The sequence below is a fragment of the Nansenia antarctica genome, assembly GCF_963989245.1.
Source record: "Nansenia antarctica genome assembly, chromosome: 4".
NCBI classification, from domain to species: domain Eukaryota; kingdom Metazoa; phylum Chordata; class Actinopteri; order Argentiniformes; family Microstomatidae; genus Nansenia; species Nansenia antarctica.
The window spans coordinates 71,041,408-71,063,907 of record NC_137689.1 but is presented as its reverse complement, the minus strand read 5'-3'; the positions used below and the strand labels follow the sequence as shown (position 1 = coordinate 71,063,907).

Below are 22,500 nucleotides of genomic sequence, written 5' to 3'. Positions count from 1 at the left end.
CTCACTCGCTCTCTCTCTCTCGCTCTCGCTCTCTCTCTCTCGCTCTCGCTCTCGCTCTCTCTCGCGCTCTCTCTCTCTCTCTAACGTCTGTGTGTCTCTCTCTCTCTCTCTCCTCCTCTGACGTAGGCCCTACTCTCCTGCTATCCCTAGAATCCCCTGTGTGTCCCCTGAGACCGTCCTGCTGGAGGTAATCTTCAAACTATTAATTTGAAATCCTCCTTCACCGCTGCTGTCAAGCGAACGTGCTCTCTCTGTCATGAATTCACTTAGTGTACAGTGTCTCTCAGTAGAGGTTAGAGAGGCCGGCCGGCCAGCCAATCGGCAGGTCGCCGGTTTGATCTCTTCACCCCAGGAGGGATACAGATGTGAGCTGGTGACTGGAGGATTGCTGGCATCACATCTAAGGAGCTTACCCTGGCTCTCGTGCCCTTGAGCAAGGCACTTATCCCCTAACTGCTGACATGGTCTGATCCTGTGCCCAGAGCTCAGAGCTCTGTTCTCCCTGGGGGTGTACACATGTTGTTTAGGGGGGGGGGGGGGGGGGGGGGTACACATGTTGTTTAGGGGGGGGGGGGGGGGTTGTGCAGTGCATGTGTTTGCCTTGGGGGGGCGGGAATTATGCTAATAATCTTCTTCTTCTTCTTCTTCTCTCTTCTTCTTCTTCTCCTTCTTCTTCTTCTTCTTCTTCTTCTTCTACTTCTCATCCTCCTCCTCCTCCTCCTTCTTCTTCTTCTTCTCTCTTCTTCTTCTCTACAGCACACTCCTGTCCCTCTGCCGAAGGAGTATGACGAGGACTCTCTGATCCCCAGCAGTCCGGCGACAGAGACCTCGGACAACGTCAGCCCGGTGGCCAGCCCCATCCACACCGGGTCAGCACCAGAACTCTCTCATCCCTCTCTCATCCATCTCTCATCCCTCCATCAGTCCCTCTGTCGATCCCTCCTGGCCCGTCGTTAATCTGGATTAAACAGCTCATTTGATTCACTGTAATGACGTCCATAAGGAGGTCGTTATTAGATGGGGTTTCTGTAACGTTTTATCTGATTAAGGATTAACTTGAATTACGCTTGGCTGGAAGTTCTGTCCTCTTGCTAATGTGTCCTCTGAATTCGTTCGGTGCCGAGTGGGTGGATAAAGTCGCCCGAATCGTCAACGTCCTAGAGTGCCACGGGTGACTTTACTCACAGACAAACCCATCAATTATGATGCTTTATTTAGTAGCCTATCAGAGGGTTGTTGCTAGGTAAATGCCACATAAAACACTTTGGCACTCTAGGTGGTGGTGAGTGTTCCGGAATGTTTTGGCAGTTGGTGAGTTAATGTCTAATGTTGGGTGTTGGGGGTTCAGGTTCCTAGTGAGCTTCATGGTGGATGTTGGATGTTGGGTGTTGGGTGTTGGGTGGTGAGCTTCATGGTGGATGTTGGATGTTGGGTGTTGGGTGATGAGCTTCATGGTGGATGTTGGATGTTGGGTGTTGGGTGATGAGCTTCATGGTGGATGTTGGGTGTTGGGTGTTCATGTTCCTGGTGAGCTTCATGGTGGATGTTGGGTGTTGGGTGTTGGGTGGTGAGCTTCATGGTGGGTGTTGGGTGTTGGGTGTTGGGTGATGAGCTTCATGGTGGATGTTGGGTGTTGGGTGTTCAGGCTCTTGGTGAGCTTCATGGTGGATGTTGGGTGTTGGGTGTTGGGTGATGAGCTTCATGGTGGATGTTGGGTGTTGGGTGTTGGGTGGTGAGCTTCATGGTGGATGTTGGGTGTTGGGTGTTCAGGTTCCTGGTGAGCTTCATGGTGGACGCCCGGGGCGGCTCCATGCGAGGCAGCAGACACAACGGCCTGCGCGTGATCATCCCGCCTCGGACCTGCGCCGCGCCCACGCGCATCACCTGCCGCCTGGTCAAGCCTCAGAAGCTCACCACCCCGCCCCCGCTGGTGGAGGGGGAGGGGCTGGCTAGCCGCATCATCTCCCTGGGGCCCTCCAGTATGCAGTTCCTGGGGTGAGTGGAAAACGGTCATTTGCATAGCCCCCATTTCCTAGCTGTTCCTGTATCCTCTCAAAACCTCTTTGATCACTGATTAACCTCCATTCGTCCCCAAGTTCCCTGGCATTCCCGGCCTGTCCTGTTTACTTTTGCAAAGGTGGGGGGCGTCCGTCTTACACAATCAATGACCTCTTCCTGATCATAAAATGGTGCCATTTCGGGCCAGTTTCACAGACAAGGCTTAAGCCTAATCCTGGACTAAAAAGCATCTTCAATGGAGATTTTACATTGAAAGTGTGATTTAGTCCAGGACTAGGCTTAAGCCTTGTCTGTGAAACCGGCCCATAGTCTTCTTCCCAGCATTCTTAAGTCCCTTTCATCTTGAGTTCGATCACGAGGTCATGAGGCCTATATAGTCCAACACAGTTTAGCTTTCTTAATGTACACATTTCGAACCGACAATTAAAAGAGAAATCCACCATAGTAGCAGCCTGCTAACAGGGTGGTAGCAGCGTGCTAACAGGGTGGTAGCAGCATGCTAACAGGGTAGTAGCAGCATGCTAACAGGGTGGTAGCAGCATGCTAACAGGGTAGTAGCAGCATGCTAACAGGGTAGTAGCAGCCTGCTAACAGGGTGGTAGCAGCATGCTAACAGGGTAGTAGCAGCATGCTAACAGGGTAGTAGCAGCATGCTAACAGGGTGCTAGCAGCCTGCTAACAGGGTAGTAGCAGCCTGCTAACAGGGTGCTAGCAGCCTGCTAACAGGGTAGTAGCAGCCTGCTAACAGGGTGGTAGCAGCATGCTAACAGGGTGCTAGCAGCGTGCTAACAGGGTGGTAGCAGCATGCTAACAGGGTGCTAGCAGCGTGCTAACAGGGTGGTAGCAGCATGCTAACAGGGTAGTAGCAGCATGCTAACAGGGTGCTAGCAGCCTGCTAACAGGGTAGTAGCAGCCTGCTAACAGGGTGCTAGCAGCCTGCTAACAGGGTAGTAGCAGCCTGCTAACAGGGTGGTAGCAGCATGCTAACAGGGTGCTAGCAGCGTGCTAACAGGGTAGTAGCAGCCTGCTAACAGGGTGCTAGCAGCCTGCTGATGCCTGGTATGGATGTCTCCGTCAGGCCGGTGATCGTGGAGATCCCCCATTTCGCTGCTCTGGGCCGGGGCGACCGGGAGCTGGTGGTCCTGCGCAGCGAGAACGGAAACGTCTGGAAGGAGCATCGCAATCGCTACGGCGACGAGGTGCTGGAGACCATTCTGAACGGCATGGACGAAGGTCAGCGGAACAACGGTTCATGTCTCCTCCTCAGAGTCACACACCAGGGGAGGCCGGCGGAGGTGGAACATCGGAGGATGGGTTGGTCGTAATGCATGGAACGGAATTAGGAATGGTATCAATCACACACTATGTTTCTGTGATTCCGTTCCATGCATTACAATGAGCCCGTCCTCCGATTTCTACCTCTGCCAGCCTCCCCAGTCATGCATATCTGTATATAGGGCTCTGTACGTCCCTATGCAGTCTAGTGAAGATACAATTTAAACAGTAAATATAGTCATAACAATGTTATAGACACACAATACACATTATATTCATATATATTCACGTGGGCACACAAATACAAACGCTAACATAATCCTATCACTCACTGCAAAAAAGAAAAAAAACTAAGAAAAACCCCCTGATAAGATCTCTCTCTTTCCCTCTCTCTGTCTCTCCCTCTCTCCCTCTCTCCCCCTCTCTCCCTCTCTCTCTCTCCTCCTCTCCCTCTCTCTCTCTCTCTCTCTCTCTCCCCCCCCCCTCCCCCCAGACCTGGAGAGTCACGAGGAGCTGGAGAAGAAGAGGATCCGTCGTATCATCTCCACAGACTTCCCCCTCTACTTCGCCGTCGTGTCCCGCGTCCAGCAGGAGAGCGACCTGATTGGCCCAGAGGGGGGTCAGCTGAGCAGCAAGCTGGTGCCTCACGTCCAGGCCATCTTCCCTGAGACGGCCGTAACCAAGAGAGTACGGCTGGGTCTGCAGGTGAGGAAGAGGAGGAGGAAGAGGAGGAGGAGGAGGAGGAGCTACAGGAAGAGGAGGAGGAGAAGGAGGAGGAGGAAGAGGAGGAGGAAGTGGAGGAGGAGAAGAGTAGGAGGAGGAGGAGGAGGAAGAGGAGGCAGAGGAAGAGGAGGAGGAAGAGTAGGAGGAGGAGGAAGAGTAGGAGGAGGAAGAGTAGGAGGAGGAGAAGGAGGAGGAGGAAGAGGAGGATGATGATGAGGAGGAAGAGGATGAAGAGTAGGAGGAGGAAGAGGTGGAGGAGGAGGAGGAGGAAGAGTAGGAGAAGGAAGTGTAGGAGGAGGAAGAGTAGGAGGAGGAAGAGTAGGAGGAGGACGACGAGGAGGAAGAGGAGGAGGAGGAAGAGTAGGAGGAGGAGAAAGAGAAAGAGGAAGAGGAAGAGTAGGAGGAAGAGGAGGAGGAGGAGGGTGGGAGAGACTTGTCACAGAGTCAATCCTGTGCCAGCCACAGTCACTGCACTCCATCTCCTTCCACTCTGCTTCCTTTGCTTCTTTCCAAAGAGAACATTAAGACAGTGTTCAGTGTCCAGGCACATTTTTCTCAGAGTCAGTTAGTTTCTTGGTTCATTCAGGCATGTCAGCCATCGCTCCCTAATATACAGCATATGTGACAGCAGCTGGTGGACAAGCAGGAACAAGTCGGCAATGTACCAAAATATTGCAATCCAATGGATTCGGTGAGTAATCCCCACTACTACCTCCTAGTGGGGATTACTCACCGACTCCATTGCATTGCAGTGTCTCGGCTTGACTAGCGAGTGTGTCATCGATGTTCAACAATGTTGACATTAATTTACATTTGACTAGCGAGTGTGTCATTGATGCTCAACAACGTTGACATTTATTTACATTTGACTAGCGAATGTGTCATTGATATTCAACAACGTTGACATTTATTTAAATTTGAATAGCGAGTGTGTCATTGATATTCAACAACGTTGACATTTATTTAAATTTGACTAGCGAGTGTGTCATTGATATTCAACAACGTTGACATTTATTTAAATTTGACTAGCGAGTGTGTCATTGATATTCAACAACGTTGACATTTATTTACAATTTCCAGAAAAAAAATCTGAACATTTTGATCGGTTGCCGACTTGGTTCCCGCTTTCACCAGCTGCTGTCACGTTGCATAGACAATCTACATGAACATGAGCATTCATGCAGTTCAAGAAGAGGGGCTGTTTTCAAAGGCAAATCCATCAAAATCCAGATACAGGGTTTGATTGAATAGCCTCCGTTACAAAGGCAGCCTCCTCAGTCAGGGCCGCGCCCTGCTAAACTAGACAGGCTGGCAGCACAAGGACACGGAGCTGAAACACACACGGAGAGCTGGCTCTCACACACACACACGCTGACGGCTGCACCTCCGTTCACCACAGCTATTTTTGTTTTCTGTTTCCATGAGCGGAGTGGATATTCTGTCGGTTGGATCTCTTTTCCATATTATCCGTTATCTTCTACTTTGGTCATGATTTAGTTTTTGTTATTCATCCGTTGTGTTGAATTATGATATTACATATGTTTTTTTTGTATGAGTACTTTCCATGTGGTTGTGAGTTGTTGTTGAGTAGATGTGTGAAAAGCCTGCGGGTGTTTTATTTCTGTTTTGTGTTATTGTTTCTCCTTCATCCAGCCACTCATCCCACTTCAGCCCCCTGATTTAAGCCCTCAGCTCCTTGACAGAGGTGATGAAGTGATGTGTGTGTGTGTGTGTGTGTGTGTGTGTGTCGCGTGCGTGCGTGTGTGTGTCGCGTGCGTGCGTGTGTGTGTGTGTGTCGCGTGCGTGTGTGTGTGCGGTGCTACACAGTGTGTGTGTGTGTGTGTGTATGACTGTCTGTGTTTCTGAGTCTACGGTGTGGGCTGGTGTATACACATCATCTACAGTTCTTCTGTCCTCTTTTTCATCCCGTTGTTCCCTGACCGCTATCCTCTCTTCTCTCGTCTTCCTTGTCCTCTATTTTCTAATGGCTTTTCCCCCTCTCTTTTCTCTTTCTCTCTCTCAACTTTACTGTACAGTACATCCTGTTCTCTTTTCATCTCTTCTTCTTCTCTCTCTCTCTGTCCCCGCCCCCCCCACGCCCGCGTTCAGGCTCAGCCAATCCCTGACGAGCTGCTGACCCAGCAGCTTGGTAACCAGGCGACCTTCAGCCCGGTGGTGACCGTGGAGCCACGCCGGCGCAAGTTCCACCGGCCAATCGGATTGCGTATCCCGCTGCCCCCGTCCTGGCGGGAGAGCGTCCGTGACGCTGGGGAGGGGGACACTACCAGCCTGCGCCTCCTCTGCAGCGTCATTGGTACGTCTGTCTGTCTGTCTGGGTGTCTGTCTGTCTGTCTGGGTGTCTGTCTGTCTGTCTGTCTGTCTGTTTGGGTGTCTGTCTGTCTGAGGAGGGGGACACTACCAGCCTGCGCCTCCTCTGCAGCGTCATTGGTACGTCTGTCTGTCTGTCTGTCTGGGTGTCTGTCTGTCTGTGTCTGTCTGTCTGTCTGTCTGTCTGGGTGTCTGCATGTCTGTCTGTCTGCGTGTCTGTCTGTCTGGGTGTCTGCGTGTCTGTCTGTCTGCCTGCGTGTCTGTCTGTCTGTCTGTCTGCCTGTCTGTGTCTGTCTGTCTGTCTGTGTCTGTCTGTCTGTCTGGGAGTCTGTCTGTCTGTCTGTCTGTCTTCTGGGTGTCTGTCTGGGTGTCTGTCTGTCTGTCTGGGTGTCTGTCTGTCTGGGTGTCTGTCTGTCTGTCTGTCTGTCTGGGTGTCTGTCTGTCTGTTTGTCTGCCTGTCTGTCTGTTTGTCTGCCTGTCTGTCTGGGTGTCTGTCTGTCTGTCTGTCTGTCTGGGTGTCTGTCTGTCTGTGTCTGTCTGTCTGTCTGTCTGTGTGTCTGTCTGTCTGGGTGTCTGTCTGTCTGTCTGTATGTCTGTCTATGTGTCTATCTATGTGTCTATGTGTCTATGTGTCTATGTGTCTGTCTTGGTGTCTGTCTGTCTGTGTGTCTGTATGTCTGTGTCTCCGTATGTCCCCCCTCTACAGTGTCATTGGTACGGTCCCGCATCGACCTCTGATAGCGTCCTTCATTTAACTCACATTTGGTCCGGGGCCAACAGTCGTTGGCAGGGGTGTGAAGGAGAGGGAGGGGGGGGTTAGAGGGAGGGGGGGGTTAGGACAGGATTCCTCCTGACCCGGAGCCAACAAACCCATTACTGTTACGGATCAGGGGTCTGGAGCTGGAGCTGGGCTCCAAATAGAAATGGAGAGAATGAAAAAGTGGAGGTGGAGAAATAGAGTAATGACACGGTGTGTGTCTGTGTGTGTGTGTGTGTGTGTGTGTGTGTGTGTCCAGGTGGAACAGCGCCGGCCCAGTGGGAGGACATCACCGGCACCACCAAGCTGATGTACGCCCACAACTGTGCCAACTTCACCACCAACGTGTCTGCCAGGTGAGAGACACACACACACACACACACACACACACAAACACACACACACATGCACACACGCATGCACAGATACACAGACATGCACACACACAGACACAGGCGCGCACACACATACACACATATAACAGACACACACACACACACACCAGACACACAACCTCTCCTTAATCAGCGATGCACACCCTTCTTCACAGTGAAATGTGATGCACAACCATCGATTGGGTGCTCGTAAACAGAACACACACGCACACACCCACGGACACACACTACAAATGCACACACACACACACACACACACACACACACACACACACACACTAAAAATACACACAGACACACACACACACACACACACACACACACACTACAGAAAACACACACACACACACATAGCATCTTTTTCCCCCACCCCCTCTATACGCCCTCAGTTCCTCCTCACATCCCTCTCTCCCCCCCCCTCCCCCTCCCACCCCCCAGGTTCTGGTTGGCAGACTGCCCGCGGACGGCCGAGGCCGTGACCTTCGCCAACCTGCTGTACCGTGAGCTGATGGCGGTGCCGTACATGGCCAAGTTTGTGATCTTCGCCAAGATGAACGAGGCCCGGGAGGGCCGCCTGCGCTGCTACTGCATGACGGACGACAAGATGGACAAGACCCTGGAGCTGCACGAGAACTTCAGCGAGGTGGCCCGCAGCAGAGACATAGAGGTCAGCTCCCAGGGGTCAGGGGTCACGGGTCAGGGGTCAGGGGGGAGGGGTCAGGGGGGAGGGGAGAGGGTTAGTGTTGTGTTTGTGGCTTAACTTATTTTAGTACCGAGGGTGGATAAAGTCGACCAAACTGTCAACATTCTAGAGTGCCATGGGTGACGTTATTCACCAAAAATGCATAATATATATATAAGTTCTGGTGCTTCATTATGTAGCCAATCAGAGTGTTGCTAGGTAAATACCAAATACACTGTGCACAGTTGTGTACTGTTTCTCAGTGGCATTTTTTAGTAAAGCTTTATTTCGTATTTTTTTTATAGCTGAGTGTGAACCAAAGTGTTTGGTAAAGGCATTGACCTTCATTCATAATTACTGTACACTGTACCACCACTTTATTACTTTATTACTGTAGGATTACTTATTGTACTTATTTACACTCATTATTATTGTGATTTTGCATCTGAATGCTATGCTAATGCAGGTTAGCAATTTCTTATAGCTGAGTGTGAACCAAAGTGTTTTAGTAAAAGCATAGACTGTTATTCATAATTCTGTTGTCACTGACGTCATCGTTCTGCTCTCTGCTGCCCCCCCCAGGTGATGGAGGGCATGCCGCTGCACCTGGAGTGTTCTGGTAACCTGGTGCCGGTGCGCAAGGCCACGCAGCAGCCACGCAGCTTCAGCTTCCAGGCCTTCAGGGACAACCGGCTGCCTGTCTCTGTCAAGGTCTGTCTTCCCCTCCTTCTCCTCCTCCCTCTCTTTCTACCACTCTGTTTGTCTTCTTCAGTTTCTGTCTTCCTGGAATTATTCCATTTACGTTATTACTCTGTCTGTTTAACGGAAATATCCGTCTGTCGGTCTGTCGGTCCGTCGCGTCGAGGGCAGGACGTGTCAGTCGATGTCTGTGTTGTTAGATGTCCGTCAGTCACGATGTGTTGTTTTCTTTCTGTGTTTTGATTGACGCGTCTCTCTGACCGACTGTCAATCTTTCGGTGTTAGTGTGTTGTACTTGTCTGTGTTTCTGACAATCTGTTTGTTTTTTTTCTGATTTGTTGGTCGGCTGTGTGTCTGTCGTTGTGTCTTTCGGACGTGTCTGCGTGTCTGCCGTACATCTGTCTGTTTGTCCGTCTCTCTTTTTCACGTTCAGTCTGAATCTTGCTGTCGTCTGTCTCTGTCCTTGTTCCAACCGACACCTCTCTTTCACGGATGTCTTGTCTTTCCATCTGTGTGTCTGTCCGTGCGTCTGTATATCTGTCTGTGTGTCTGTCTGTGTATCTGTCTGTGTGTCTGTCTGTGTATCTGTCTGTGTGTCTGTCTGTGTGTCTGTCTGTGTGTCTATCTCTGTGTCTGTCTGTGTGGCTTTCTGTGTATCTATCTGTGTGTCTGTCCGTGTGTCTGTCTGTGTATCTCTCTGTGTGTCTGTCTGTGTATCTATCTGTGTCTGTCAGTGTGTCTGTCTGTGTATCTATCTGTGTGTCTGTCTGTGTATCTATCTGTGTGTCTGTCTGTGTATCTATCTGTGTGTCTGTGTGTGTGTCTGTCTGTCTGTCTGTGTGGCTTTGAGTGTGCGTAGTGTGCGCTTTCGTTCCAAGCGAGTGGCTTGTGTGAAGTATTCTCCATCGTGGCGTATCTACCTACCTGCCTACCTCTCTACCTACCTACCTCTCTACCTACCTACCTGCCTACCCGCCAACCAACCTACCTACCTACCACTCTTTCAACCTACCTACCTACCTACCTACCACTCTATCAACCTACCTACCTACCTAGCTACCTACCCACCTACCTACCTACCTACCACTCTATCAACCTACCTACCTACCTAGCTACCTACCCACCTACCTACCTACCACTCTATCAACCTACCTACCTACCCACCTACCTACCTACCTACCTACCACTCTATCAACCTACCTACCTACCTAGCTACCTACCCACCTACCTACCTACCACTCTATCAACCTACCTACCTACCCACCTACCTACCTACCACTCTATCAACCTACCCACCTACCTACCTACCTACCACTCTATCAACCTACCCACCTACCTACCTACCTACCACTCTATCAACCTACCCACCTACCACTCTATCAATCTACCTACCTACCTACCCACCTACCTACCTACCTACCTAGCTACCTACCCACCTACCTACCTACCACTCTACCTACCTACCCACCTACCTACCTACCTACCCACCTACCTACCTACCTACCCACCTACCTACCTACCTACCACTCTATCAACCTACCCACCTACCACTCTATCAATCTACCTACCTACCTACCCACCTACCTACCTACCTACCTAGCTACCTACCCACCTACCTACCTACCACTCTACCTACCTACCCACCTACCTACCTACCTACCCACCTACCTACCTACCTAGCTACCACTCTATCAACCTACCCACCTACCTACCTACCTACCTACCTACCTACCACTCTATCAACCTACCCACCTACCTACCTACCTACCACTCTATCAACTATCAACCTACCCACCTACCTACCTACCTACCACTCTATCAACCTACCCACCTACCTACCACTCTATCAACCTACCCACCTACCCACCTACCTACCTACCACTCTATCAACCTACCTACCTACCACTCTATCAACCAACCTACCTACCACTCTATCTAGCTACCTATCTATCTACCTACCCACCTACCCACCCACCTACCTACCCACCTACCAACCTACTCTCTGTAGCTATAACTGTATGCACGACGACGTCCTTAAAGAAAAAAAAGAACAACTCTTTTCACCTTCTTGCCTGCCTGCCTATCTATCTTGCGGCCTTGCCTGTGTGTATGTCTGTCTCACTGTCTCTCTCTCTCTCTCTCACGGTCACTCTGTTCTGTCTGGTCTGACAGACGCCCAGGTAAATGTACAGGTAAATCTCTCTCTCTCGCCTGCCTATGGACTGCTTCCATCCCCCCCTCTCCTCCCCCTCTCCCCCCCTCCCGTGTTTCTGCTCCACAGATCCGACACCACCGCAGGTTAGCCTAATTCCCCCCTTTGCCTTCTTTTTCTTCTCCCCCCCCTCTTTTATCTTTCACTCTTTTTTCACTCTTTATCTTTCTCGCTCATCCGACTTTCCTTCCGGCGTCTTCCACCTTTCTACTGTTTTCTCTCTTTTACTTACCGCTCTTCTCTCCATCTCTGTCACTCCTCTTTCTTTCTTCACCCGCCTATTCTCTCTCCTCCCTGCCTACTCCTTTGTTTTTTTTCCTCTTTCTCGTTCTCTCCATCTCTCTACCTCCTCCCTCCCCCTCTCCGGGTATCAGGTCAGAGACAGTAATAAGGAAGCGTCTGGGTTCCTGTCGTTCCTGCGCAAGTCGACCAAGTACGAGGACGCGCAGCACGTGCTGTGTAACCTCAACATCACCATGCCCCCCTGCGTCAAGGTACACACACACACACACACACACACACACTCACCAACCATATGGCCTCAGGCCCCCACTCAACCACTCTAAAACCACTCCAATATACACACACACACACACGTGCACACACACACACACGTGCACACACACACACACACACACACACACACACACACACAAAGAGAGCTCCTACACTCCCTCAGCATCTATCAATCACATTCAGAACCACTCTGCATTAAGCATGTTTCACACACACACACACACACACACACACACGCACACACACCCTCCACCACTCACACACTCTCAGGACCCCACTCAACCACTCTAAGCCACTCCAACTACACACAGAACACACTCACCATCCCTCTTGACCCCTCCTCTCCACGCTGCTGCATTAGCAGCTCTGATTGAAGTCATCAGTCATTTCATGGAAATTATGAATGGCGCCGTTTTTTAAACCCCCAAAAATGTAATTGCTTATAGATCGGTCCCTCCCCTCTAGACAGGTTTTTAATCTCGCCTCGGGAGCTCAACGATCTCTTCATCCGCCGCTGTGTGATCTACAGCTTTGAAAAAGCTAAATAAAGACCCCGAATTAAAACCGAGAATGGATCATAACGTCGCGATATCGGATATATCCGAGGCGAGATCTGTTTCTGACGGAGGCAGTTTTATCGATTGACTTTTCCAAAAGCAGAGATGAACTCCTTTGCATGTCGCCCCTGCTACAGCGCCACAGCTATTTTAGCTCTGTTTCTTACTCTGTTACTCACAAGCAGGCGGGTTCATTACCACGAGAATACTCTGAGGTTGGACACGAGAAACCACACTTCCTGTCCTGAGACAACCTTGTAGAGAAGACATAGTGAAGGCATAGTGAATACATAGTGAAGACATAGTCAAGACATAGTGAATACATAGTGAAGACATAGTGAAGACATAGTGAATACATAGTGAAGACAGAGTGAATACGTAGTGAAGACAGAGTGAATACGTAGTGAATACATTGTGAATAAACTTTCATTTGATTTGATATACAGATAAGTTGTATACCTATAATATGGCAGCAATGATAGAACTGTTTCATTGTAAGACATTGTCTCTGGTGAGTGAGTAGTGTGTGTTTGTGTGTGTGTGTGTGTGTGTGTGTGTTCTGATGTGACGATGTCATGTGTGTGTGTGTGTTCTGATGTGACGATGTCATGTGTGTGTGTGTGTGTTCTGATGTGACGATGTCGTGTGTGTGTGTGTGTGTGTTCTGATGTGACGATGTCGTGTGTGTGTGTTGTGTACGTCCCAGGTGGTTGGCAGCGAGGAGCGCAGGCGAACTCTGACCCCCCTGGCGCTGAGGGAGCGCTACAGCGCCCTGAACGAGCCCGGCCCAGGTAAGCCCCCCCACGCCGGCCCGACAGCCCTCTCCCCGCGGAGGAGACGGGCCCTGAATGTTGCACTGCCCCCCCTGACCCCTGACCCCAACCCCCCTCTCCCCACTCTCTCTCTGCTTCCCAGTCTATATCTCTCTATATCTCTTATGCACCGCATGGCACTCTGGGTATTGGATGCGATGCACTGCTCTACGACAGTATATATGCCCCCCCTCCCCCCCGAGACGTAACTGCAGTGCGATGCTGATGTCACAATGAATGTGCCAAAGAGAGACCCAGAGTAGCTCCACGGTACACACCGGTTGCCGGGGTTACCGTTACCGTTGGTTCTCCTGGTTTCGCTACCGGTAAATGAATGACCTTTGACCTTTGTGACGACAGGTTTTTTGCATGGCGCTGGGCGTTCCACTGCGGGCCCCCATTTTAGCATGGCGTACGTTAGCATTTAGCGATGTTAGCATGGCGTACGTTAGCATTTAGCTTTAGCGCACTGAGAATGGGCGGGGGACCTCGCAGTGGAGCCAGACAGAGGAGCCGACTCCTGTGGCATGAGAACAGCGGCGAAGGAGGAGAGGGGGGTGTTTTGAAAAAGATTGGTTGAAAAAAGGTCAAAAGGTGGAGGTGTGTGTGGGTGTGTGGGGGCGTGGCCTTCTCTGTCTTGCTGAGCTCGGCGCTGCTACCTTGCACCTCTGTCCCTCCGGTTCTGTTTGGCTACTAGACGGGACAGGCGTCTGAATGAATCGGAGCCTCCTCCTACCTCCTATACTCTACTACCCGTATCTAACCTGCCCTGTCCAGCCCTGGCCTGCTAACACTGAGGAATCCCACTATTGGCAAAAACACATTGTACTCTGTGGGTGATGTTGATTATTCCCACTCAACAGAACAGTGCTTTTGTCGAGGTAAGTAGGATTGCTATTATCCCCTTTAATAGCAACGGTTTGGGGTTTGGGACAGTGCCTAGTTTTGAGGGTTTGAGGTTTGGGGTAATCTTGAACAATCTTTAAGAGAGATCTCTCATCATCATAATCTATAAAAATGAGAACCTGTTATAATGACTGTACGGCTGTGTGATTGTTTCTAGAGTGTTGGGGTTGACAGTTTCCAGCTAAGCGCGTGTGTGTGTGTGTGTGTGGGTGTGGGTGTGGGTGTGTGTGTGGGTGTGTGTGTGGGTGTGTGTGTGGGTGTGTGTGTGGGTGTGTGTGGGTGTGGGTGGGTGGGTGGGTGGTGTGATGTGGTGTGGTTTGGTGTGGTGTGTGTGTGTCCGTATGGGTGTGTGTGCGTGTGTGTGGGTGTGCGTGTGTGTGCGTGTGCATGTGCGTGTGTGTGTGTTTGTGTGGGTGGGTGGGTGGTGTGGTGTGATGTGGTGTGGTGTGTGTGTGTCCGCGTGCGTGTGTGTATGGGTGTGTGTGCGTGTGCGTGTGTGTGCGTGTGCGTGTGCATGTGCGTGTGTGTTTGTGTGTGTGTGTGTGTGTGTGTGTGTGTGCGCGCGCGTGTGTGTGTCTGAACCTGCTGGTGTTTCTCCTCAGCCACAGTGAACGCCATGGAGAGGACGGAGCTGAAGATCTCCCTGATCTCTGAGCAGCTGGGCCTGAGCTGGGCAGGTCAGTAACCCTAACCCTAACCCTGTGTCTGGGCGGGTCAGTGACTCTCTGTCTGGGTGGGTCTGAGCTGGGCAGGTCAGTAACTCTCTGTCTGGGTGTGTCAGTGACTCTCTGTCTGGGTGTGTCAGTGACTCTCTGTCTGGGTGTGTCAGTGACTCTCTGTCTGGGTGTGTCAGTGACTCTCTGTCTGGGTGGGTCAGTGACTCTCTGTCTGGGTGGGATACGGGATTACTCACCGTATCCATTGCATTGCAATGTTTTGGCTTGACCAGCGAGCGTGTCACTGATTTTCAACAACGTTGACATTTATTTACATTTTTCGGAATAAAACATTTTGATTGGTTGCCGACTTGTTCTCGCTTTCACCAGCTGCTGTCACAATTAATACATTCTGTGGGATCGTTTCTGCAGACCAAAGAGTACGTTCTGTGTGAACACGTTATCTGGTGTTAATGCTAATGTTAATGTTAATTAGGCAGTATTAGACATTCACTTTCAGTGGTTAAGGTTAGGGGACGTTGTCAGGGGAAGCTATTAGAACATTAGCATAAGTGAATTAGCAAGAATTAGCACCAAAGAGAAATAGGTCCCAAGCACGATTCAAACGAGTAATGTTCGGGTTGCGATCCCCACTACCCCCCCTGTAGAGATTCTCTACTGTAAATACAATTTAAAAATCTTACTTCTTCTAGCATTATGACTGCCAATAGCCCCTGGCCCTAGCATAGATTACTTGTTCTTGCTATGACTGATGGATAGATGATTCACTTACTTAGACAAACATATTTGCTGTAAGTCACTTTGGATAAGGGCGTCTGCTAAATGGCAAAAATGTGTAATGTTTGCCTATCTGTTCGTCGGTCTGTCTCTCTCTCTCTCTCTCTCTCTCTTCTCTCTCTCTCTCTCTCTCTTCTCTCTCTCTCTCTCTCTCTCTCTCTCTCTCTCTCTCTCTTCTCTCTTCTCTCTCTCCCTCCCTCCACCCCTCTGTCAGAGTTAGCGCGGGAGCTGCAGTTTGGTGTGGATGACATCAACAGGATCCGGGTGGAGAACCCGAACTCTCTCCTGGACCAGAGTTCAGCCCTGCTCAACCTGTGGGCCGGCCGGGAGGGCAAGAGGGCCAAGAGTGAGTCTCTCTGTTCCTCTACGTCAGGGGAGGCTGGCGGAGGTAGACATTGGAGGACGGGCTCATTGTAAACATTTGATACCGTTCCTCTTTCCGTTCCGTGCATTACGATGAGCCCTTCCTCCGATTTCTACCTCCACAAGCCTCCCCCTGTTCTACATATACAGTACCTCTCATCATCTACTGTATATATCCATATCTCTCCCTCCTTCTAGTCCTACTATCTGCCCCTCTACATATCCCTCTCTCTTCCCCTCTTTCCTTGTGTCCCTGATTCCCTAGTCCTCCCTCTTCTGCCTCTACCGATGCTCCTATTTCTGTTGTTGTTTAACAATATGCCCCTCTTTCTCTGTTCTCTTACCCCGCCCCACTCCTAACCCTAACCCCTAACCCTAACCCCCAACTCTAACCCTAAACCACAACCTTATCCCCTAACCCTAACCCATAAACCTAACCCTAAACCTAATCCATAACCCACAACCTCTAACCCTATCCCCTAACCCTAACCCCCAACCCTAACACTAACTCCCAACCCTAACCTCTAACCCCTAACCTCTAACCTCTAACCCTATCCCTCCCACCAACCCTAACCTCTAACCTCTAACCCTAACCCTATCCCTAACCCCTAACCTCTAACCCTATCCCTCGCCCCAACCCTGACCTCTAACCTCTAACCTCTAACCCTATCCCTAACCCCTAACCTCTAACCCTATCCCCTAACCCTAACCCCCAACCCTAACACTAACTCCCAACCCTAACCTCTAACCCCTAACCTCTAACCTCTAACCCTATCCCTCCCACCAACCCTAACCTCTAACCCTAACCCTATCCCTAACTCCCAACCTCTAACCCTATCCCTCGCCCCAACCCTGACCTCTAACCTCTAACCTCTAACCTCTAACCCTATCCCTAACTCCCAACCCTAACCCCTAACCTCTAACCCTATCCCTCGCCCCAACCCTGACCTCTAACCTCTAACCCTATCCCTCGCCCCAACCCTTACCTCTAACCTCTAACCCTATCCCTCGCCCCAACCCTGACCTCTAACCTCTAACCTCTAACCCTATCCCAACCCTAACCTCTGACCCTACCCCTCCCCCAGTGGAGAGTTTGTACGGGGCTCTGAAGAGCATCGACCGGTCCGACATCGTGACGTCTCTGGAGGGCCAGGCGCCCCAGCCAGGCCCGGGGGGCTCAGAGGGGGGGGCCTGCAGGCTGGCTGACCGCGACTCCTCCCTGCTCTCCCCCAGCGTCATCAATGGTAAGATACACACACACACACACATACCGCCCGCAGACACACATACCGTTATACACACACACACACACATACCGCACGCAGACACATACCGTTATACACACACACACACTCATACCGCACGCAGACACATACCGTTATACACACACACACATACCGCACGCAGACACATACCGTTATACACACACACACATACCGCACGCAGACACATACCGTTATACACACACATACCGCACGCAGACACATACCGTTATACACACACACATACCGCACGCAGACACACACCATTATACATACGGACACACCGCACGCAGACACATACCGTTATATACACACACACACACACATACCGCACGCAGACACATACCGTTATACACACACACATACACACACACACACACACACACACACACCGTAGTACTCAAGCCTCCCTCGTTGTCACCAACGTAAAGACACACCCCATTCCCCAGTATGTAAACAGCAGTCCTACCCCACTCCACATCCCCTCCCCTCTGGACACCAACCCACCCCCCTCCCCCCCTCTCTCCCCACAGTGTGGGGGGGGGGGGGGTGACAGTGACCTTATGACCTTATGACCTTATTATCTCTGTTGCTCCACAAGAGGTCACGGACCCCAGGCCCCCGCGCGTCCCTATCCTAGTGCACAAGCCCCGCCTTATAAGGCACCCATTGTTCAGGAGGGGTAAGTGGGCCACACACGTTGGGCTGCATGACGTGACGTTTTTTCTGCTGCTGCTGCTGCTGTCGTCAGTGGTGACGGTGATTCTCAAAGTGACCCCCCCCCCTACTCCACAAACCCCCCCAGTGAGACTGTGTATCTGTGTATCCGCATGTCCTCGGCCCCCCGTCCCCCCCCGCCCTCAGTGCATCTCCAGTTATCAGTGAGTGATAAGAGTCGTTGTTTTTAGTTTGACACGTTGGGACGGATCGCCTCACGCTTAAGGCCGGAACATGATGGCTCTCACCTGATGCCATATAAGGACTGAGGGTTCTCACCTAATGCCATATAAGGACTGAGGGTTCTCACCTAAAACCATATAAGGACTGAGGGTTCTCACCTGATGCCATATAAGGACTGAGGGTTCTCACCTAATACCATATAAGGACTGAGAGTTCTCACCTAATACCATATAAGGACTGAGGGTTCTCACCTGATGCCATATAAGGACTGAGGGTTCTCACCTAATACCATATAAGGACTGAGGGTTCTCACCTAATACCATATAAGGACTGAGGGTTCTCACCTAATACCATATAAGGACTGAGGGTTCTCACCTAATACCATATAAGGACTGAGGGTTCTCACCTGATACCATATAAGGACTGAGGGTTCTCACCTGATACCATATAAGGACTGTGGGTGAGACTCTGAATACAGATGAGAGGCAGATGACATTTTAGCCACATACTTTTTTACACACATACTTTTATACTTTCACAAGGACGAACTAAAATAGATTTTTCACCTTGTGCGCTTGGGTATACGCTTGATATGTGGATGAGTTGCGTGTATGTGTGTGTGTGTGTGTGTGTGTGTGTGTGTGTGTCTGTGTGTGTGTGAGTGTGTGTGTCGGATAAACACTCCCTTCTAAAGTGGTGCTAGCACAGTTTGTGTGCTCTGGGCCTCCATACTTTGTTCGTGTTACCTCCCTCTGTCTATCCTCCTCTCTCTCTCTGTCTCTCTCTCTCTCAGTCTCTCTCTTTCTCTCTGTCTCTCTCTCTCTGTCTGTCTCTGTCTCTCTCTCTGTCTGTCTCTGTCTCTCTCTCTCTCTTTGTCTCTCTCTCTGTCTGTCTCTCTCTCTCTCTGTCTGTCTCTCTCTCTCTCTGTCTCTCTCTTTCTCTCTGTCTCTCTCTCTCTGTCTGTCTCTGTCTCTCTCTCTCTTTCTCTCTCTCTCTGTCTGTCTCTCTCTCTCTCTTACTCTCTCTTTTTTTCGTTGACATGTCATATCCGCTGCCCAAGCCGCCCTACTCTACCTCCTCCTCCTCCTCCTCCTCTTCCTCCTCCTCTTCACAGCTCTTCCTCTCCGACCTTTGACCTCATATCGACCTCATGTTGACCTCTGGGCCTCCTCTCTCTCCTGTCATGTCCAGTCAGTCGAGCGGGGAGCCTCTCCTCCTCTCTCGATCTCGCCCTGTGTCTGTGTGCATGTGCTGCATGCCGCCTGCCTCACCGTTAACTCCTATGTGTCTACAGTCGCATCAGAGAAAAGCCTATTCATTATCTACTACTGGGTTATCCTCTGTTGATGTGTGTGGGGGGGTGGGTTGAAAATATGTGACAGCAGCTGGTGAAAGGAGGAACTAATTGGTGACTATTGGCAACCAATCCAAATGTTCAGACTTTTATTCTGAAGAATGTACATACATTTCAGCGTGCAAAACATTGCAATGCAATGTATTCAGTGAGTAATCCCCACTACTCTACACTAACTATGTAGTAGTGGGGATTACTCCATTGCATTGCAATGTTTTGGCTTGACTAGTGAGTGTGTCATTGATTTTCAACGCAGAAATGTATTTAAATGTTTCTGAATAAAAGTCAGAACGGTCCGTCGGTTGGCAACTTCCCAGTTCCCAGTTTCACCGGCTGCTGTCACATTATGTTTTTTTTTTTTTTTTTAAACAAGATATTTGTATATGCATGGCATGCTTTCTCTGTATGACCTTTTCTTTTAATAACCCTTAAATTACTTTTCATTGTTTCTCTGTTTGGTGGGTTTTTGTCAAAGCTTTGTGGAACTTGTTTTAAATGCTGTATTAACTACTTTAATCTGTGTGATGTTCTGTGACCTCCAGTGTGGATTTGATGCTGAACAGTAACCCATGGTTGACTGCACAGCTGCCACAGCACATAACGTTCTCAACACGACGTAACTCTGACGTGACAGCTCAACGCTGTCGGAATGTTACAGATACGTTGCTGGAACGTTACGTGCCAGCTGGGGTCTTGGTGTTGATGTAGTGTGTGTGTGTGTGTATGTTTATAGTGCTGTGTGAGTGTGTGTGTGTGTGTGTATTTATGTGTGTGTGTGTGTGTGTGTATGTTTATAGTGCTGTGTGTGTGTGTATGTTTATAGTGCTGTGTGTGTCTGTGTATGTGTGTATGTTTATATTGCTGTGTGAGCGTGTGTGTGTGTGTGTGTGTGTGTGTGTGTGTGTGTGTGTGAGCATGTGTGTGTGTGTGTGTGTGTGTGTGTGTGTGTGTGTGTGTGCGTGCGTGCGCGCGTGTGTATGTGTGAGCGAGTGATCCTGCGTACAGTGAACTCATCTGTGAACTCTGTGTGTGTGTGTGTGTTTTCATCTTATCTGTGTTTTGGTATATACATGCGGAATGTAGTGTGTGTGTTATGCATACAGAAGTGGGTATTGTGCGTGTGTTCTGTGTGTGTGTATTGTGTTGTGTGTGTTCGTGTGTATGTTGTTTTGCCGGTCGACAATCTTTGTGGAGTTGCTGTGCTTCACTTTGTGCTGTAGCTCTACACCCGTCTGTGTGTGTGTGTGTGTGTGTGTGTGTGTGTGTGTGTGTGTGTGTGTGTTTGTCTGTCTGTCTGTCTATAGTGGAAGGGAGGTGCAGAAAGACGAACCCAGAATCATTCCCATTCCCATTTCTTCTTCCTCATCCACGTCATTCAAAGGCCATCTCTCCCCCTCGTCATCCTCATCTTAAACATCCCAGAAACACAAGCACCATACTCAACACACTCTCACACATAGAGACACACACACACACACACACACACACACACACATACACACTCACACACACATACACACACACATACACACACACAGACTAAAACACTTTTTTTTATCTTTGTCCGTGATCATCGACATACACATTACAAGCTGGTTTCCCAGACCAGGACTAAGTGTAGACCTAGACTAAAACAACCATTCTAAGCCTAGTCCTCAACTAAAACTACCATACTAAGACTAGTCCTCAACTAAAACTACCACACTAAGCCTATTCCTGGACTAAAACAACCATTCTAAGCCTAGCCCTGGACTAAAATACATTTAGTTCCGGACTAGGTGTCTGGGAAAGCAGCCCTATGAGAGAAATGAAGCTCAACTTCATTCAGTTTTCCAGCTCCCATGAACACCTCAGCCCCACCTGCAGTACCCCAGCCCCACCACCTCAGACTCATGACCACACAACCAGAGCCAAGGAATATATTCACTTTACCTTACATTACATTCAAAAATAACTGTCAGTTAGACAAACTTGCATGGGGAGAAAAGACAGTCAAAAGCATACAGACTCACACACTGGACACACTGTACCGATAGTGAACTACTCACAAATGTCTCGCAAATCATAAAAAAAATAAACACAGACATGTAAATCATGCTGTAGATATCATTAATATTATTACAATCCGAATTGTACTGAGAGTGTCTCTGATGAAATTCTGTGAGTTCTTTGAGTGAATGGTTAAATGTGTGCGTTCATATGTCGACATCTGCAAATGTCTGACTGTGTAAGTAAGCATTTGCTTTGAACGAGTGTGTGTGTGTGGCTTGTTGTCGATGAGTGCGTGTGTGTGTGTGTATGTGCGTGTGTCTGCGTGCGTGCGTGTGTGTGAGTGCGTGTGTGCGTGCCTGGTTGTGTAAAAAACACAACAGTAACTTGCCATTTTCTCAGCAGAATCAGCAGCCTGCCGACCCACAAACTTGTGATTAGGGTTGGGACGATAAGGGACCTCTGTCTCACCATAACCCACTGGAGAGTTAATCCATAAAGTATCGATAGAGTTTATTGATAACCATAATTATAATGAAAATATACATTCACACTCGCAGAGAGTGTTTTTGACCGAGAACAAAGATATCGCAATCAGTCAGCATTCACGATCATACTAGTCCCAGGTGTCGTTTGTGACTCGTGTTATGTGAGACAGTGATTATTGTGCCAACCCTAATACTACTCACCGCCTCTCACTTCCTGTCAGGAAGTAGAGATTCAGCCGTTGCTTTACTTTGTTAGTGACTAAGAAACCTTCCCCAACCCCTGAATATACCCCCAAACCCAACCGGTAGTGTACCCCACTCATCATAACCAATGGATGTGACTCCATTTTAACCTCCTTTTCCCCATTTGTGACAGAAGCTGGTGAAACCAGGAACCGGTTTCACACAAAGTCGCCAACCGATCAAATTGTTCGGACTTTTATTCTGAAGAATGAAAAAAAAAAAAAAAAAAAACGTTGTTGAAAATCAATGACACAATCGCTAGCCAAGCCAAAATGTTGAAATGCAATGGATTCGGTGAGTAATCCCCACTACTCTACACTAACTAGGTAGTGGTGGGGATTCCTCCCCGAATCCATTCTGTACAAACGTACATTTTCCAGAATAAAAGTCAGAACGGTCCGTCGGCTGGCGACTTGTTCCCGGTTTTCACCAGCTGCTGTCACATTTGACTACTACTACTGCTATTAGCTTATGTCCCGATGCTGATAAAGCTCTTCCTCTACCCTGCTCCTCTCCTTTGTATCCACTGATAGTTAAGCACACTGGATAGGTCTCTCCACCATACT

General features: G+C 49.6%; 1 protein-coding gene across 1 annotated transcript in view; it reads left to right on the top strand.

Annotated features, from left to right (window-relative positions):
* LOC308156339 (uncharacterized protein) overlaps positions 1 to 22,500 on the top strand; it is a gene marked incomplete at both ends in the record, with an annotated part of 87,637 nt that overhangs the window by 58,174 nt on the left and 6,963 nt on the right. Inside the window, 14 exons of the mRNA XM_080529677.1 lie at positions 127 to 187; positions 757 to 869; positions 1,771 to 1,995; positions 3,098 to 3,252; positions 3,788 to 3,999; positions 6,127 to 6,331; positions 7,362 to 7,458; positions 7,936 to 8,164; positions 8,762 to 8,890; positions 11,465 to 11,584; positions 12,870 to 12,954; positions 14,484 to 14,558; positions 15,550 to 15,681; positions 16,784 to 16,942. Coding sequence (XP_080385803.1) covers positions 127 to 187; positions 757 to 869; positions 1,771 to 1,995; positions 3,098 to 3,252; positions 3,788 to 3,999; positions 6,127 to 6,331; positions 7,362 to 7,458; positions 7,936 to 8,164; positions 8,762 to 8,890; positions 11,465 to 11,584; positions 12,870 to 12,954; positions 14,484 to 14,558; positions 15,550 to 15,681; positions 16,784 to 16,942 — 1,997 coding nt within the window. The remainder of the gene's footprint in view (positions 1 to 126; positions 188 to 756; positions 870 to 1,770; positions 1,996 to 3,097; positions 3,253 to 3,787; positions 4,000 to 6,126; positions 6,332 to 7,361; positions 7,459 to 7,935; positions 8,165 to 8,761; positions 8,891 to 11,464; positions 11,585 to 12,869; positions 12,955 to 14,483; positions 14,559 to 15,549; positions 15,682 to 16,783; positions 16,943 to 22,500) is intronic.